We start from the raw sequence: 17,667 nt of genomic DNA, 5'->3' as shown, positions 1-17,667 counted from the left end.
CAAAATATATTCAGTTTTTTTCAGATGTAAAAATGTAGTAATAGAAATATACTATTTTACATAATTCATAGATAGTATTATGATGATCGTCTGTTGGGTATTTTGATGTGGGGTAAATTTGTCCTGCTTTAAAATCCCCGACATTTTAGACATTCCAGTTTAAACATCCCTGACCTACTGGCATGTTTTATGAAGGAATCCAGAGAGCATAAAGAAAACCTACATAGCCATGAGGAGAACATTGTGAAATTCCTAACAGATCAAGCTTAAGCTTGATCTTTTTAAAGGAAAAAAGCAAAAATTAAAAATTACAATAACCTGGTTGCATAAATGTGTCTTCTGTTGTTGAAGCAGCTCTCGATTTTATTGCACCATTTTTTTAAAGAGTCTGCAAACAGCACATCTTCACTTGTCAGTATTTTCCCTCTCTTCCATGTAAAATGTTCTAGATCCAACAGAATGTAGGGGGGTCTCCTGCACAAAGCCTGTTTCAGGTCACCCCACAGATTTTTGGTTCAATTCGTGTCTGGGCTCTGGCAAGATCATTTGAAAACACTGATCTTTTAGTTAAGCTGTTCTTGTTTTATTTGGATTTGCCTCATCGTCATAGTGAAAGTTGAAATTCTAATTCTTACTAGCAGACAGCTGAAGGTTGTGCGGTGAGTTTATCACCTAATATTTGTAGATATTCATGATACCCTCCAACCCAAAGCCCCAGTACTGGCTAAAGAAAAGCATGCTACCACCATATGCTGCACTATGGGGATGACGTTTTTCTGGTAATTGGCTTTGTTTGCACCAAATTATGGATACTTACTAATACTTCATCAGACCATAACACATTTTACTTCATGGTTTGGGGTGATTTATTAAGCTTGGATGTTTTTTTATGAGAAAGGGCTTCTGTTTAGTTGCCCTACCCCATGGCCCATACAGTACAGGTGAAGAATGAGAGATTGCCGTCACATGCAGAGAGTAATCAGTATATTCCTCCAGCTCCTTTAATTCTGCTGTAGGGCTCTTGCTGGCCTCCCTGGTAAGATTTTGTCCTATTCTTCTATAAATTCTAAAGACATGTCCTTGGTGATGTCACTGAGGTGCTCCATTTTCTCTCTTTGGTGATGATAACCTTTACAGTGTTCCAGGGAGTATCTAATGCTTTGGAAATATTCAGCAATTAAAATAACATGCAGGTTTTGTAATGTCTTTATGGACCATTGCTTCAGAAGTCAGATTAAACCAACAGGATAAAATATAATATTTTATTTTATCACATAAACATTACAGTATAATGAAATTCCCAACTTTGGAGGTTGTGGTCGTAGAACAGGGTCAGACATGATACAGCACCCTTGAAGCAGAGAGAGTTAAGGGCCTTTCTCATGGGCCCAACAGTGGCAGCTTGGCATTGCTGGGGCTTGTACTCAGATCAACAACCCAGAGCCTTAACCGCTTGAGCCACCACTGACACAGATGTGGAGAAAATCCTACAGAAACAACTAGGGTTAATCAGAACTATTTCATTGATGACTGTATGTTCATACTTTTGTACAAGAGACCTGGTTCATTCTGAGTGCATCCACATCAATCATCCAATATTATAATGTCCAAACACTTGTGCAACCAAATAACTGTATTTTTAATTTTTTTGTCATTTCACACTTACAATGAAAAAAGTTTTGTGATGTATTTTGTAGTTTTTTTTCCATCACAAAAACCTGACATGGCTCTGTAGAATTTTTAAATCCCTCAAAGTTTTAAAGGTCACAAACTGAGCTCATTTTTGTTTTTTTAACCAAAATAAAAAAACAAATGCAGAAAAATCTACTAAAACTGCTGAACCACACTGACATGAGCCATTAACATCTGTTCATCAAATGAAGCCACATAGAAATGGGGCACTGAAACCCCACAAGCCTGATTTGAGTTTAGTCTGTTTCTGTGAGAGTCTGGGTGTGAGTGAGTCTCCATAATTAAATCTAGCCTCTGCGCCAAAGCTCCAGGGGCGGCATTAAGCAGAAAGAGAGGCTAATTAAAAGAGATGACAGCAGTTGAGATGACAGAGTGGGATAGCTGTGTGCATATGTGTGTTCCTTCTCCCAGTGTCCTCATTTACATCCTATCCATGTACTCCAGTGAGATCAGGATTTAGAATGCATAGTATATAAATTAGTATGAAGCTCTATTTCTACACCAATCACTAATACAGAACATTTATTACAATAATGATTGTGATAAAATAATCTTTATTTGGTCTGTTAGTGCGTGTGTGTGTGTGTGTGTGTGTGTGTGTGTGTGTGTGTGTGTGTGTGTGTGTGTGTGTGTGTGTGTGTGGCCAAGACACATATTTTAAAAGGGGAAAAAATATTCTATTCCTGCAGTTTAATATAACGCAATTTACTTTGAAATGTCTAAAATACAGCAACTTCATAATGTAAAACATCAATAATGTTATACAGAGCTGCCAACACTGGGCTTTATTAATTCAGCAGGATAAGACCTTATTTATTTGTAAACTGCTCGTGGGTATTCTTGAAAATCTTGCAAATTTAAAAAAACGCTCGTATAACCTCCTCATATATAAGAAGATCTACTTCAGATCATATAGTTTGCTTTGAATAAATTAATTTTTATATATCGATTGAACTGTATCATATATAATAGTGTAACATATACCGTACACTATCGCAACGTTTGCAGAAGGACGGCACCGGCGGCGGGGATCGAAACCGGATCTCTGGCTCGAACGCCCGCAGAAGCGAATCAGACTCACCTGTGTGTGTGCGCTGCTTTATTAACACAATGAAAACTAAAAAAAACTTTAAACATGACAGAAACAAAACATGACTATAACATAAAACCCTTATAACATAAACAAGACATAACTAAAAAAAAGAAGAGGGTTAGGGTTAGGACTTCTCCCTGCTAAAAATGGTCTTCTCCCTGCTAAAAATGAAAAGCACCAAAAAGAGGAAACCATTTCTTTTTTTCTCAGTTTTCTCTTAACTCCCAAGTGCTTCTTTTTTCCTCAATGTTCCCTCTTTACCCATGAAATCTATTCCTTTATTCCCCCCTCATTGTTTCCTCTTTGCTCCTGAGCTACATTTATTTTTTTTTCTCTACATTTTCTTTTTCCTCCTGAGCTCCATTTCATTTTTCTCAAAGTTTTCTCTTTACCCCGAGCTCCATTTCTTTTCCCCCTCCAAAATCACTTTGAAAAATGTTGTGTATTGTTTCTTACAAATGACAATGTTATGCGAAATTTCTGATAATGAAACACAAAAGCCTCTAAATCCATCTGAGTTCTTAATATCTGTTTCTACAACCTTTACGGTTTAACAACAGGGGCAATCAATCCTTTTTTTTTTGGTTTCATTCATTAGTGCAATTTATCCTGATGCAAATAATCACAGCTGGTTAGAAACATTATCATCAAACTGTCTTAGGAAAGATATGGGGAGAAGAAGGGTTAATGTGGGCTCTGTTGTGTCACAGTAGGTCTACTTGTAAACATAGACGAAGGAAATTGTAAGTTCAAATAAGTAAAAGCCACGCTTTAAGAAGAAAAACATCAAAACACACACACACACACACACACACACACACACACACACACACACACACACACACACACACACACACACACACACACACACACACAGTGGAAGCTAGCGATTCCACTCTGAGGCTGGAGCTAACTCACCAGTGTCCTGAGCTTTGCTGGTCAATCGCATATGATGAGCAGGAAGGACCTCCAGCTTGGCCACGTCAGAGGTGCTGGCTAATAGCTGAGTGGCCTCCAGCACGGTGCAATGCTCTGTACTTGTGCTGTCTATGGACAGGATATGATCACCTACATGTAAAGCTCCTGACCTATAAAAACATATTTGTATTATTAGTTGTATAACAGTTGTCTAATAGGTCTCTAGTACCAAGACATAACCATATATAAAAATTCTCACTGGCTAATTTATTAGGGACATATGTTCATTCATGCATGACCCTTTCAGCTCTCCAGACCTGCCTGATCCATCCAGATGCCTTACTTCTAGTTGGAGTCGGATCACTGCTAAGGATGCTGCACACAGACAGCATGGAGATACATGTGACTGCTGCGCATCGTACCGATTGGAGACCGTATCTGTAGCTATGTACTGCTGTTGCTGTGTTCAGTTTAGCGCTCGGGTCTCCAACATTGAACATTTGATAGAAAGAGCTATAATGAATTCAAATTCTATGCAGAGGCCTAAGTCAAGATGGTCATTTAGAATTAAAATCTAACAACAGATTTGGGCACAAAGACATTTTGATGACTCGGCGACATTGTCGTTGGTGCTAGACAGGTTGGTTTGAGTATTTCATAACCTGCTGATCTCACATAGTGTTACAGTACATTCTTTGAGAATGGTGTTCCTAGTTATTTAATTCTTGAGTGTATTGAGTTTGTTTATACTGCATGGTTTTTGTATTGTTAAGTATCTTCCACATTCTGTTTTTCCTGGTATTGTCAAGTTAAGCCAACAAGCTTTTATTGTCATAATCGCCCGGCTGGTGCAGTACACAGTGAAATGAAGCAACATTCCCCCAGGACCATGGTGCTACACACACACACACACTGAAAAAAACAACAAAAAATAAAAAGATCTTCATTTCTCTTTAATAACAGATACCTGGGGCTGCCCTGAATGAATAATATGCTGAGTATACTGCGTGCACTTGCACCAAGGTTCGCACTGTCAGACATTTAACAAAAAGTTAACAAAGTTATTTTAACAGAGAAAGCACCTGTCGACCACGCTGGCAGCTTTGATCTTGTCAATGATGATAACTTGTTTGTTCCTGTATGTGGCAGAGGTTAATGTGATACCCAGACTCGCCCCAGGAGACTTGGCTATTTCCACCAGCAATGGGCCAGAAGCATGTGTTACTGAATCTAAATATAATAAGCATTAAAACACAGATACGACACGCAGCACAATGCATTAGACAACAGAATAAAAAGAATAATTAGAATGCCTGACATATTTAAGTTTATAAAGATTTATAGAATAATCGTGTTTTTTATGGTTAAGTATCATAGTTATAATCAATTATATGTCATTTTTAAGGTTTGTCCAGAAATGCAGTTTATAAATAATATCATCATGACAGAATTTACACAAATGATTTTACAAATGTACAGTTTATTACATACAAAGGTCAAAATCTAGACTGTAAAGTGTACAGAAACCCATTAAAGGGATGATCGATGGTTAAGGCTACGGGAGAAAATGGTCAAATGTAATGTCTCCACTCACCCATAATAGTGACATCATATTCGGTTTGGAAGATGGCCTCCTGACTACACTGTGCCAACATAGTAAGGGCTTCACTATGGCTGGCACTGTGTAAGGGAACGCCATCCACGCTGAGGAGCCGATCACCTGCCTTCAACGTGCCCTCCCTGCATAAAGACATCAATCAAATTGAGACCAATTATATGTGTTGTTCCTCAACACTCCTGCAAATTCCAGCACTTAGTGATGACGTTACTGGTGTTATTGCTCAAGCTTTTAAAAAATAAATAGATAGATAGATAGATAGATAGATAGATAGATAGATAGATAGATAGATAGATAGATAGATAGATAGATAGATAGATAGATAGATAGATAGATAATAATAAATTTTATTTATAAGTGCCTTTCAAGTCACTAGTCACTTCAAGTCAACAATAAAACAATATTAAAAAAATATATCTAACACTTGAATTTTTAAGGAGACTTAAGTCCAGCCTAAGACCATGTGGAATAAGCACTTCTGAATAAATCGGTTTTGAGTCATATTTTGAATGTGATGAGAGAGTCTGTGTTACAGATGTTTTATGGAAGAGTATTCCTGAGACAAGGAGCGGTGTGACTAGCGTCCATGGTGGTAAAACAGGCAGGGGGTGTGATGAGGAGCCTTGATGAAGAAGAGCAGAGAGTACGAGAGAGAGGAAGCGTAGAACTGTAGAAGATCCGAGAGGTATGGTGGAGCAAGGTTATGAAGAGCTTTAAAAGTAAATTTGCTTTAAGAAACAATAAAGAAAATGAGCTGAACTGAACTTGCAAATGCGTGCTTCAAATATTCCTGGACATATAAAACTATTCCAGAATTGCAGTCACAAATCTTCTTCTTTTTCTACTTTGGACATTTTTCTGTTTCCACTTAACTCTATCCTCGGCATTCTCTACTCTCGCACCAATTACCTTCATGTCCTCATTTAACACATCCATATATCTCCTCTTTGGCCTTCCTCTTGACCTCTGACCTGGCAGCTCCATCTCCAACATCCTTCTACCAATATAACCATCTCCCTCCTCTGTACATGTCCAAACCATCTCAATCTAGCCTCTATGACCTTGTCCCCAAAACAGCTAACCTGAGCCGTCCCTCTGATGTTCTCGTTTTTAATCCTGTCCCTCCTCATCACTCCTGAAGAGAACCTCAACATCCTCATCACTGCTACCTCTGTCTCTGTCTCATGTCTTTTCCTCACTGCTACAGTCTCTAACCCATACAGCACAGCTGCTCTCACTAACGTCTTCTACACCTTTCATTTCATTTTTGCTGATGCTCTTGTCACACAACACTCCTGACACTTTTCTCTACCCACTCCATTCTGCCTGCACTCACCTCTTTTCCACAACTTAGTTATCACAAATAAGTTATCCTTGCAAAAAGGAAGATGTCTATTGAACTTGCCAAGTTTTAAAACCATGGAAACCTATTAGAAACCAACATACAGTAATTTGGTTCATGTGAGGCAAAAATTGCTGACAGGATAAATGAAAAGTAAACAAATGCTGTGTTTGTTGGACAGGAAGAGGTTCTATCACATATCACAGTCTATTGTTTGCTCTTGCCAGTGGAAATAAAAAGTACCTGCCATCGTAGGCCAATGTTTAACCTCATATGATGTTTGATGATCAAGCCAGATGTCAATGCTTTGTGATGTGATGTTCACAAGGGAATAAATTAAGCAACATGGTACTGTCCAGAAAATCTACACAATCAGATAATCCAGGAAATCAGACCACTAACTGCTCTTTCTTTGAGGAAACATAAAAGGTACACTTTCATCAAACTGACACATTTCATTTCAGGAGCGTTTGAGCAGACATGTACTGACTCAAGGTGCTGTGCATTCAATAATTCCTCACAGATGGCTATAATCTCATTTACTGCATATATTCTGGCTAAACCTTCACAGATTCACTTTCATGTGGCTCAATTTCATAGTGCTCCTAAAAATTGCAAATGCGTTTTTCTTTTCCTATAGTGACAAGAAGTACAAGTCTTGGGTTTGGTTTTCTGCTGTAGTCCTCACATGCAGGAATGGGCTCATGTGCTTTCTATCATCTCATACACAAGACTAATGACTTATTACATATCTTGAATATTAAAACATTTAACTTGGAGTTGAGTGAAACCGAGTAGAAATAATAATTTTATAATAAGGCTGATATATTAGGATGTAAGGTAGGTGTCATTATAAACAACATTTGGGAAAATTTCACACAAGACAGATCATTCATTTTGAAGGTAAAAGAAAAAAAACAACATTCTCAGAGACAACATTATTAAACCAAATTCGAACAAAAACATACAATATAGCCACGGAATATCAACTATGTCCTGCAATTACAATTAATTGTCCAACGTGTTGAAACTGTACTATGCAAAGTCTAATGAAGGTATGGTAAGGAAGAAAAAAAAAAAGACATAAAAACAGTCTGCACTCAGCAATGTTAACATTACAGAAAAGTTAGAAGCTTGTTTTGAGCAATACCTGTCAGCAGGGCCTCCTGGCCGAACGTACGTAACTACTAAGGGCCGAGATTTGTGCCAGTCTTCGTGAGCGCCACCTTTATATAAGATAGAAAAAAATTTAAATTGCCTGACAAATTTGTCAATGATCTCAATGAAATGATCAGATAAATACACTACATCATACAGCATAATTACTACCATTGTCTTTTCCTACAAATAAGTGCATTTTATTTTATTTACAATCATCTGGACACTAAAACCTGGACACTAAATATATAAGTACATGTACTTACCCCGCATTACAAAGCCAAAACTATTGCCCTCTTTGTGTAAACAGATCTCAACTGTCTTCGATATAACGCCCGAGGTGCTATCTGGTGCTAAAAAAAAAAGAACACAGGACACAAGACAGTGCCAACACGCCTCGTTCATTAATTTATCACATTTTACTGGGCGGCCAGCCAGCCTGGCAGACAATACAGTAAATAAACTAGCACACACATAGAAGGTCAGCCAAGATCACTGAGCTTATAAAGTGGCTAATACATCTGCCAGACACGCGATAAACCGTGGAGAGGTCTTACAGGATTACGATCCCTAAAATTATACACATGGACTGAAAAGGGCATCAGGTAAACAATCACCCGGAGACCCATTTATTACAGAAACAGGGTTGCTTTCACAGTCACTGCAGTGAAGAAGGATGAATGAATCTACAGCTGAACACCCACGACAGATCTGCTCAAAACTGACTTAATCAGATTATGGCAGATTACGGCTTTAACATTTTACTGGTGACAAAACTGAGAAGTTTTTTTGTACAGTAAAAAAGCATTTACTCTCAAACATTTCTATTATTAAAAACTCTATGGAGTTTGTTATTAAAGGAAAATGTGGTGGTTACATCCCAAGGTGTATTCATTTGTAACAACATCTTACCCTGTGTTTTATTCCTCTTATACAGCAACAACTTGGCAACAATTATAATTATAGATTGATTAAAGAATAACACATCATACTTTTTAATTGTTTACAGTTACATTTAATGTTATCACTTCCAGCAGCCATAAAAAGTTCCTTTACCAGCCTCATTTTTGTCTCTCTCTCTTGAAGGTAATAAGAATATAAAAATACAGCTTGTCATGTGATAGAGAAACTGCAAACTACACGGTCTTCTGTCGTGAAGACTTTCCCACTTTCCTAAACTGGAGACTCCTTAAATAATCTCCTTGCTTTTGGAATCTGTTTATAATTTGCCTTGTGATATGTGACATATCTCCACAAAAGAGTTAGTTGTTACTATAGAAAAGATAATGTATTAGTGTCAGGACTTTGCTTCTACATTCTCTGCCAGAACATTAGAGGCATTCTGGCAATGCTACCCACCTGTTTGTAATTGTTTCATTGTCTTGTATATTTATTTCCCCTGCATTACGTTTAGCTTAATGGAGTTTTACCGGTTCTTGTTTCAGTGCTTGTGATTTTTTTCCCCTCCTGTCTGTTCATTCATTCATTCATTCATTCATTCATTCATTCATTCATTTTCTACCGCTGATCCGAACTTCTCGGGTCATGGGAAGCCTGTGTCTCAGGCGTCATCGGGCATCGAGGTAGGATACACCCTGGACAGTGTGCAAACCCATCGCAGGGCACACACACTCTCATTCTCTCACGCAATCACACACTACGGACAATTTTCCAGAGATGCCAATCAACCTACCATGCATGTCTTTGGACCAGGGGGTGAAACTGCAGTCTGTTTCTTATTGTTAATAAATTGTATATTTTTAACTTATAATGCTTCCAATTGACACTATTATGCAAGTATTTACAAAAAATATACTGGATGATAATTTGTTATTATTTGTTAGCTATGTATGTTTGATTTAAAGCAGCAGCACATAAGTAAAGAAGCAAACTTCAGATGCTAACGTCTCGGCTGATTCAGTATGCCTGACGTATTTAATGGCTGGATTGTCAATGATGTGTGCTATAATTACAATCAAAGCAGTTCTGATTTAAAAGTCATACAATTTCAAATCATGGATCAGAAAATAGATGAAACTTTTAGTTTTAGAGGTTAATATTCTTGGACTCACGCTCCCAACACCCACGTGCACTCCCATGTCACCGTCCCTCTGATTATGTTCACCTGTGTTCAATCAGTAGGTTCTGTTAGTACTGTACAAAAACAGCTTTGTTTCGGTTTAATATTGAATCATGGGTTCGGATCTCATTGAGACGTTTACTAAGACTTTATATTCCTATGTTCCCAGTTATTAGATGAAGAATATTCCCTGTTTTTGTCCATGATTCTGCCTGGCATGCTTGGAATCAGTTTATATCCTGACTGACCTGTGCCTGTTTATAACCCTGCTGTTTGATTATCGTTCCTAATTTATTTAAATTTTCCAATTTTTGTGACACTCTGAATAAACAACTTGTATTTGTACCCTATCATCAAGTATTTGTGCTTATATGTACTTAGACACTTGATATCAGAAAAAAAAGACATGCCACAATACAAACAATACTCAACTTCCTACCAGATGGAGGCAGCTCATACTCCACTTCCAGCACAACTCGCTCGCCCACGTTCTTCAGCAAGCTGATGATCTCATCGTGACGCAGCTTAGTCAGATTGATGCCGTTCACTGACTTTATATAGTCCCCCACATACAGCTGGTCACTCCTGGAGCACAGTTTGAGTAGGATTTGATTTATCCTTGAGAATAATACAGTATAGAAACTTCTGGCATTTGTTATTTCAATTTAGAGAGTTTTAATTCTTTTAATAAGGAAGTTCTTGTGTTTATGGAAGGAAAAGGTTTATCAGAACGATTATTGTCATTTTCTGTTGAATGGTAAGTCTTCTACAGTGAGAATTGTTTATCTGCTTTTGAACAAGCCACAGGAAATAAGCATATGCTCATTTAGATGCTAATTAGAGAAAGAAACACTGTTTATTCACACTGTCCTTCGGGCTTGCATGACCTAGCATATTGATGCTTCATCAAAATGTGTTCGCAAACCAGCAGCCATCCAGCTTCCTTCATTCCAGCCATATTTAGTTTGGAACTGAACGACAACATAATCCTAATCACTGAATTTAATTCTGTTTCATCTACTTCACTCTGAAAGCTTTTCATATCCTAACAACATGGATAGTTTTGATTGTTCTTTATATTTCCATTTAACCAAAGTGCTTTAACTGATTTAGATTTCAAATAAAATGAATTACTTTCCAATTCTGGCCACAAAAATAACAATTTAGTGTAAAACAGGAAAAATAATTATTCACACCCAGTCAAATTAGCAACACACTGGCATATACCAATATGTTATTCTAGTGCCAGGATAAAAATAGAGTCCAGAATTTATTACTGGAGGTTTTAATTTATGGTCATTTATGTAAGTGTTAAATCAACACTGTCTATGTTAATTGCATTGCATGTGCGTGTGTGTAAATGTGTGTGTTAATTTGTGTGTGTATGTGTGCATACTCAACCTGGCGGCCAAGCCTCCTGGTCTGAGGTTAGAGACGCGAGGTTTGCCATCTTTGTCGGTTCCTCCTGAGATGGTGAGGCCTAATGTGCTGCCCTCTTTCTTAATCAGCTCCACAAGTGTCACCCCCCTCAGCTCTTCTGCCCAAAAACATAAGAGCCAAACACATAGCCCGGGCCAAAAGGTGGGAGTCAATAAAACAATAACATTATAATGACCCTATAATAACACTGCTTAAACACTGATGTGTTTAAGCACATTCAAGCACTGTGACAGTCTACAAAACAGTAGGCATTACCCTTTACCCACAGTTCATGTGAAGGCTATTTATAATAACATGGGTCTTTTGGTGCAAAACAAAAAAAAAAAAAATCAGTGAACTGTGCTCTTATTTTAAGCTTACAGTATTTACCTCAGCACTGTCAGAATCAATTTCACTGTTCCAGCACTAGCCTGACTTTCATAATATTTACACACAAAAATATTCCTATTAGACGGTTGTAGACTGTCAAATTTTGGTCAACAAATGTACATTAATTTCAAGTATTTATAATTTGCTTTGAGAATTTACGCAAGAAATGTGGCATTCAAGATAATCCAGATTATATTCCAAATGAACTCCAAAGCTTGTACAAACGTATATAAGGGGACTCACTAATGTAAACCTCAACTTCTTATTAATTTCCTACAAGATTAAGTTCGAATTCCGACTTTATTGAATTTATTGAAAATGTTAAGCCTTGAATTTAATTCAATTCAATTTATTTGTATAGCGCTTTTAACAATTCCCATTGTCTCAAAGTAGCTTTACAGAAGTATAGAAACATAAGAAAAAGAAAAAAGAAAGAAATTTAATGACAATAATAATAATAATTAAAATAATAATAATAATAATAATAATAATAATAATAATAATAAAAAGAAGAAGAAGAAGAAGTAGAAGAAGAAAAAATAAGGATAAAAATAAACAAATAAATAAATTAATAAATACAATTAAAGTTTAAAATAAATAATAATAATAATAATAATAATAATAATAATAATAATAATAATAATAATAAAAGATTAACTTAAAATGTTAAATACTACAGTATTTTCCACACCATAAGGCGCAGTCTCAATTACGGGGTCTATTTCTGTACTTAACCCATACATAAGGAGCACCGTATTATAAGGCGCACCATATTATAAGGCGCACCGTATTATAAGGTGCATGCTAAAACATACGGTCTACAAAAAAGGTAACAGAAGCAAAACAGTGAGTTTAGTTGAACTTTATTCTTTTATTTAACAATACACACACATTATTTTTTAATCAATCTTCTCCCACAAAGCCATCAAAGTCCTCATCTACTGTGTCTTCTTAACTTGGCACAGTTCATTTTCTTGCTTCCTCCACTTCCGAACCATAGATTCATTGATGTTGAATTCTTTCAGCAGCTCTATTCCCATTTACAACCGCGTAACTGATAGCCTGTAGTCTGAATTGTGCCTCGTAAGCATCTGAGTTTTACTGGCGGATGACAAACTAACTTAAGGTGCATTTACTGCCACCTTCTTGTCTGGTGTGGAGCGCATAATGGTTAGGAAGAAACAAATGTTGTTTTGCAACATACCTGTAGTATACCTACAGGAGGCGTGGCGAAGGTAAGCATACATACTGTACATATTACGTAATGTTCTCTGATTGGTTTATCGCTGCCAGCGTACGTAGTGTATGTATTACGTCCCTGTGTAAGTGGGAAATGGTCGGACAGTCAATCAAGCGGAGCGCTTACCAAAGTCGCACAACAACATTTTTACAGATTTTTGGTACTTGGTGCACACATAAGGCGCACCGGATTATTAGGCGCACGGCCGATTTTTGAGAAATTTTTATTCTTTTAGGTGCGCCTTATAGTGCGGAAAATACTGTATATATCTTTCTCTATGCCTAATGAGCAAGCCGGAGGCGACAATGCCAAGGAAAAACTCCCTGAGCGGACAAGAGGAAGAAACCTTGAGAGGAACCAGGCTCAGGGAACCTCATCCTCATTTGGGTGACACTCTACAGTAAATAGTGTAAATGTAAATAATGTCCTTTCTACAACAGTTTATAATAGTGCAACCGAGAGCTCGTGAGGAACTCATGGATCATCGTAAACCTGATTGCTGATAAAGACCAGACCTTACAACTGACACAACATTGTTTCAAAGAAGGCATGTTGTGTCAAGGTGTAGAATTGAAAGACAAATCCATGAATTAGGAAAAATTTTAACAGCATTCTATAACAACAGGATCGATTAGTGAGTATTTAGCCAATGTGCTGCCGTGGCTGAGCCGATTTAGTGGAATATTTAGCACACATTGAGCTTAAAAACTGCTCTCTCGTGGTTTACGTTTTGTTTTCAGCTCAAGGGAGCTTCACCTTCTATGGATTTTTGTAGGCGTTCATGTGAGTACAAGGAAAATCAGTGCTAGTGAAACCTTTGTAAATCTGGTGAAATACTTCGCAAAGACTTCGGAAAAGGCCATTTAATATACAGTATACCAACAAAATATTCAGGACCGGATTTTAATTGAGTGATTGAGAAGCAAAATCAATTCTTGATTCTCTCCTTATACAGTGGTAATCTTCACTACAAAAGATTAAAATCTGATGTGAAGGAAGTCATAATATCTAATTATTCAATTTGTGGACTGCATATTGGATACAGAGACACAGGGAGCCTGAAGTTTATCCCAGGGGACTCAGAGCATAAGGTGGAGACACCCAATGTTGACAGGATCACACAGACACACAAATACTACAGACAATTTAGAGATGCTAATCAGCCTACAATGCATGACTTTAGACTAGGGGAGGAAACCGGAGAACCCAGATGAATCCCCAAAGCACAGAAAGAATATACTGTACACACTTTATGCACACAGGATGAGAATCAAACCCTAAACCCAGGAGGTGCTAGGCAAACTAAGCACAGACATATTTTTGTCAAAGCAAATGCACTGTGTGTAAGCTTGTCTACATTCTATGCTAGACATTAGGACTAAATAAATAAATATTAAAAAGGACCAAATGTAATATATAAATGTAAATATAATCACTTTGTAAAATAAGTGCTATTTCTAACAAGTGAAATGTGTATAAAAGTAAGATTTTAATTATTGGCCAGCTGTAGAAAATATATGCTTTTAAACTGAGACCTGATCTTCTTGGTCAATAGGTAACACCTAATTACTACTAATTACTTAAGATTAAAGAGGCAATAAGTCTAGCGTCTAACTATCCCTCTTAAAATACACTATATTTCTAGTCTCCATAAGCCACAGACTTTAATCCCAGCATTTATATTTGAAGTTAATTAACATAAGCAATTGATTGAATGGCAAATATTGTAGAGCTGTTTTAACTTGTGTGTTTAACCGTCGAATGAACAAATCTTTAAACAAAACCAAATGAGTATGCAATGCATGTGTACACTCGCATCACCAAATTTTAAATATTAATATTATGTTTTCCCAAGACTTAAAACATGAAATGATTTAAAGTGATGCTCACTCAGCTTAGGTTTAATGCTCTATTAAATATTTATTGCTGCCAAACATTTTAATTCACCTAAATGCATTTAATCAAGTGTTATTTAAACTTCTGAATAAATGTAATAGTCACTGGTGTGCCAGTTATAACATAGTGGCTGAGCAATATAATGCAGAATTTGAACAAATGCTTTCATTATCTTATCATACAAATGCGTTTTATGGTCCTTTCTATAAAATAAAGTCAAGGCAAAGTAATTCAAAACCCATTATGTTTTACTGTCGACTCAGCTACACTAATCCAATTATGATAAGATGGTCAACTGCTCATGTAATTGAGAGGGTTGGCATTGAGATGAAATACGCCTTCTTCTGTTCAACGTGCTAAAGAAAGGAAATCCAAACTCAATGCACTGTTTAAACTGGCACGGTGACTCAGACAGACACAGAGTTATGTAAAAAAAATAAATAAAATAAAGAAACTTCCGGAAAACGCTGTAAGAAAGATGCCAGTGGCATGCATTAAATCCCAAAAGCTCCCGATCGCAAACAAGCAACTAAAGCATCGTGGCAGGAAGCGTGCTGAAATCCTCATGGCGTTACGGATAAACATGTCCTCAAAGATCAAAAGAAAGTAGGAAACAGGGCAGCAATAACACCATATCATGGGAAGGAGGGAGGGAGGGAGAGAGAGAGAGAGAGAGAGAGAGAGAGAGAGAGAGAGAGAGAGAGAGAGAGAGAGAGAGAGAGAGAGAGAGAGAGAGAGAGAGAGAGAGAGAGAGAGAGAGAGAGAGAGAGAGAGAGAGAGAGAGAGAGAGAGAAAGACAGAAACAAAGAAAGAGATAAAGAAAGAGAGGCACACTAAGGAGAAAAGGCAGAAAAACTGATATAGAGAATGTGTTTGTTTGTGTGTGTGTGTGAGAGAGGGAGAGACAGAGAGAGAGAGAGAGAGAGAGAGAGAGAGACAGAGGGAGTACCTGGGATGCTCTGTCTTCTGGAGATAAGAGAACTGTCAGGCCCTGAAGATTCCTTGTTGCCTTTGGAGTAAGGCCCATCATCTGACAAGAAAAGATGCACATAAATGTTACAAGATCATCTATAATATAATAAACATAATAGATATTTTAGTTATATATCACCTTTAAAAAAAATTCATTCATTCATTTTCAACAGTCATAATTCACTGAGAAAACAGACAAACGCGTGCATATTTGCGCAAATGCCACACAACAATGATCCGACAACAATGGCACCGTACTCCCTGCATTCTACACAACTGGCACACACTAAAAGTGATGCGACACTCTTCTCTATCACTCTGCACTTAGTTGCAGCCGGACACGCTTTACTGATGTAAGATCAAAGCCAGGGGATATCTAGCACTCACGCTAGAAGTCTGGAGCTTCCACTACCACTAGAAAAAAGAGGAGGTAGATCAAATGCAATGTTTAACACTTTGAAATGAATTATCACCGCAAGCCTGATATAACATTGGTTAGGACACTGTTGCCTTTCAGTGTGAGACTCCTGGTTTTACCTCTGTTTGGATAAACTTACACAGAATTTTAGTTCCTTAGGGCATCGAAGACAGCAGAAATGGGTTTTGATACCACCAGTTACTTTGAAGATATAAACATTTGTGTAAAAAATACACTTAAATTAACAGATTCATATAGCCAGAGTGTCAACTTTCATATGAGTCATTAACTACCATGGTAAAACGTGATATGGCAAAGAAATTCAGTGTTGACATAAACACCCAAAAACAGGCAGTAATGGTCATGTGTTTATATACTTTTATAAATATATATATATATAAATAAGAAGCAGTATAAATATAGGATTGTTAAGTGAAACCCTTTAGACTGATGTGCTGTAAAACTGTTATGAGGACGTTCTCCTTCTGAACAGATAAATCATTCATGTGCACCACAGTGTTCACAGTGTTTTAACTTGGTACATAAAGTAATACCCCCCCTGCAAGCCTTAGTCCTGCCATCAATAAGCATTTTCTAGAGATTTCATATTGCTTACAGCTAAAACACTTCATCTCTTCCTCTGTAACACTTGCAGGAAAAACACAACATTAATGAACTCTGAAATAGTCTTACATAGTCCTGCTTACTGTATATGTTATTGGTACTTGAGTTATGAATTTGGCAAATTTACTGAGTCCTCTTACAACAGGAAACAAGTGAAAATTTTAAAAAACAATATTGTGGTTGAGTAAAACAATGAGGTACAAGGGAACTACAAAAAAAACAAAAACTACTCACAACTACTTTGTGAAATGTACAATCAGAGCTGCTCGTTTCTCTGATCCAGTCAATGACTACATGCTAGACATCAATAAAATGGGCTCGGTTTAGCATCCAAATTATTTTGGTTACCAACCAATCTTTTAAGTTTAGGATCCAGTCTTTTTAGATTAACATCCAATCATTTCAGTTTGCAACCATTTGTTTCAGTTTATCATCCAATCCTTTCATTTACTAGCCAATTGTTTCAGTTAGTATCCAATTATTTCAGCGGTCAATTAATTCAGTTAGCATTAATTCATTAAAACATTAAAGTTAATATATAATCATTTCCCTTAGCATAGAGTCAAGTTCATAAGTGTTGAAATACTATAAAGAACCTTGCTAATTCTTCAGTCCATCCGTGACACTCTCATGCTACACAATGCTAGTCGTGTGTGTGAATATGGATAATCCACCACACTGCAGTGTAGATCCTGGCATTAAACCCTCCCGACTTACAGTTGTTTTTTTCTGTTTGTTTGGTTTGCATGGATACAAAGATCATTTTTCATTGAACTACAATCTCGTTATCATGAAATGAAAATTTCA

At 37.0% G+C, this 17,667-nt stretch overlaps 1 protein-coding gene across 8 annotated transcripts in view; it reads right to left on the bottom strand.

The window, feature by feature from the left end:
- Positions 1 to 17,667, bottom strand: part of grip2b (glutamate receptor interacting protein 2b) — a 173,141-nt gene that overhangs the window by 38,261 nt on the left and 117,213 nt on the right. For 4 of the 8 annotated variants that reach the window (XM_047810651.1, XM_027140814.2, XM_027140819.2 and 1 more), the window contains exons 2-9: positions 15,796 to 15,876; positions 11,303 to 11,438; positions 10,341 to 10,486; positions 8,088 to 8,174; positions 7,814 to 7,889; positions 5,298 to 5,443; positions 4,786 to 4,933; positions 3,704 to 3,873 (exon numbers count right to left, since the gene is read on the bottom strand). In XM_047810651.1, coding sequence (XP_047666607.1) covers positions 3,704 to 3,873; positions 4,786 to 4,933; positions 5,298 to 5,443; positions 7,814 to 7,889; positions 8,088 to 8,174; positions 10,341 to 10,486; positions 11,303 to 11,438; positions 15,796 to 15,876 — 990 coding nt within the window. The remainder of the gene's footprint in view (positions 1 to 3,703; positions 3,874 to 4,785; positions 4,934 to 5,297; positions 5,444 to 7,813; positions 7,890 to 8,087; positions 8,175 to 10,340; positions 10,487 to 11,302; positions 11,439 to 15,795; positions 15,877 to 17,667) is intronic. The other 4 variants (XM_047810652.1, XM_027140817.2, XM_047810653.1 and 1 more) reach the window with 1 other exon arrangement.

The sequence above is a fragment of the Tachysurus fulvidraco genome, chromosome 2 (assembly GCF_022655615.1).
Source record: "Tachysurus fulvidraco isolate hzauxx_2018 chromosome 2, HZAU_PFXX_2.0, whole genome shotgun sequence".
NCBI lineage: Eukaryota > Metazoa > Chordata > Actinopteri > Siluriformes > Bagridae > Tachysurus > Tachysurus fulvidraco.
Note: the sequence above shows the minus strand (reverse complement) of the source record. Positions and strands in the feature narration are given on the sequence as shown.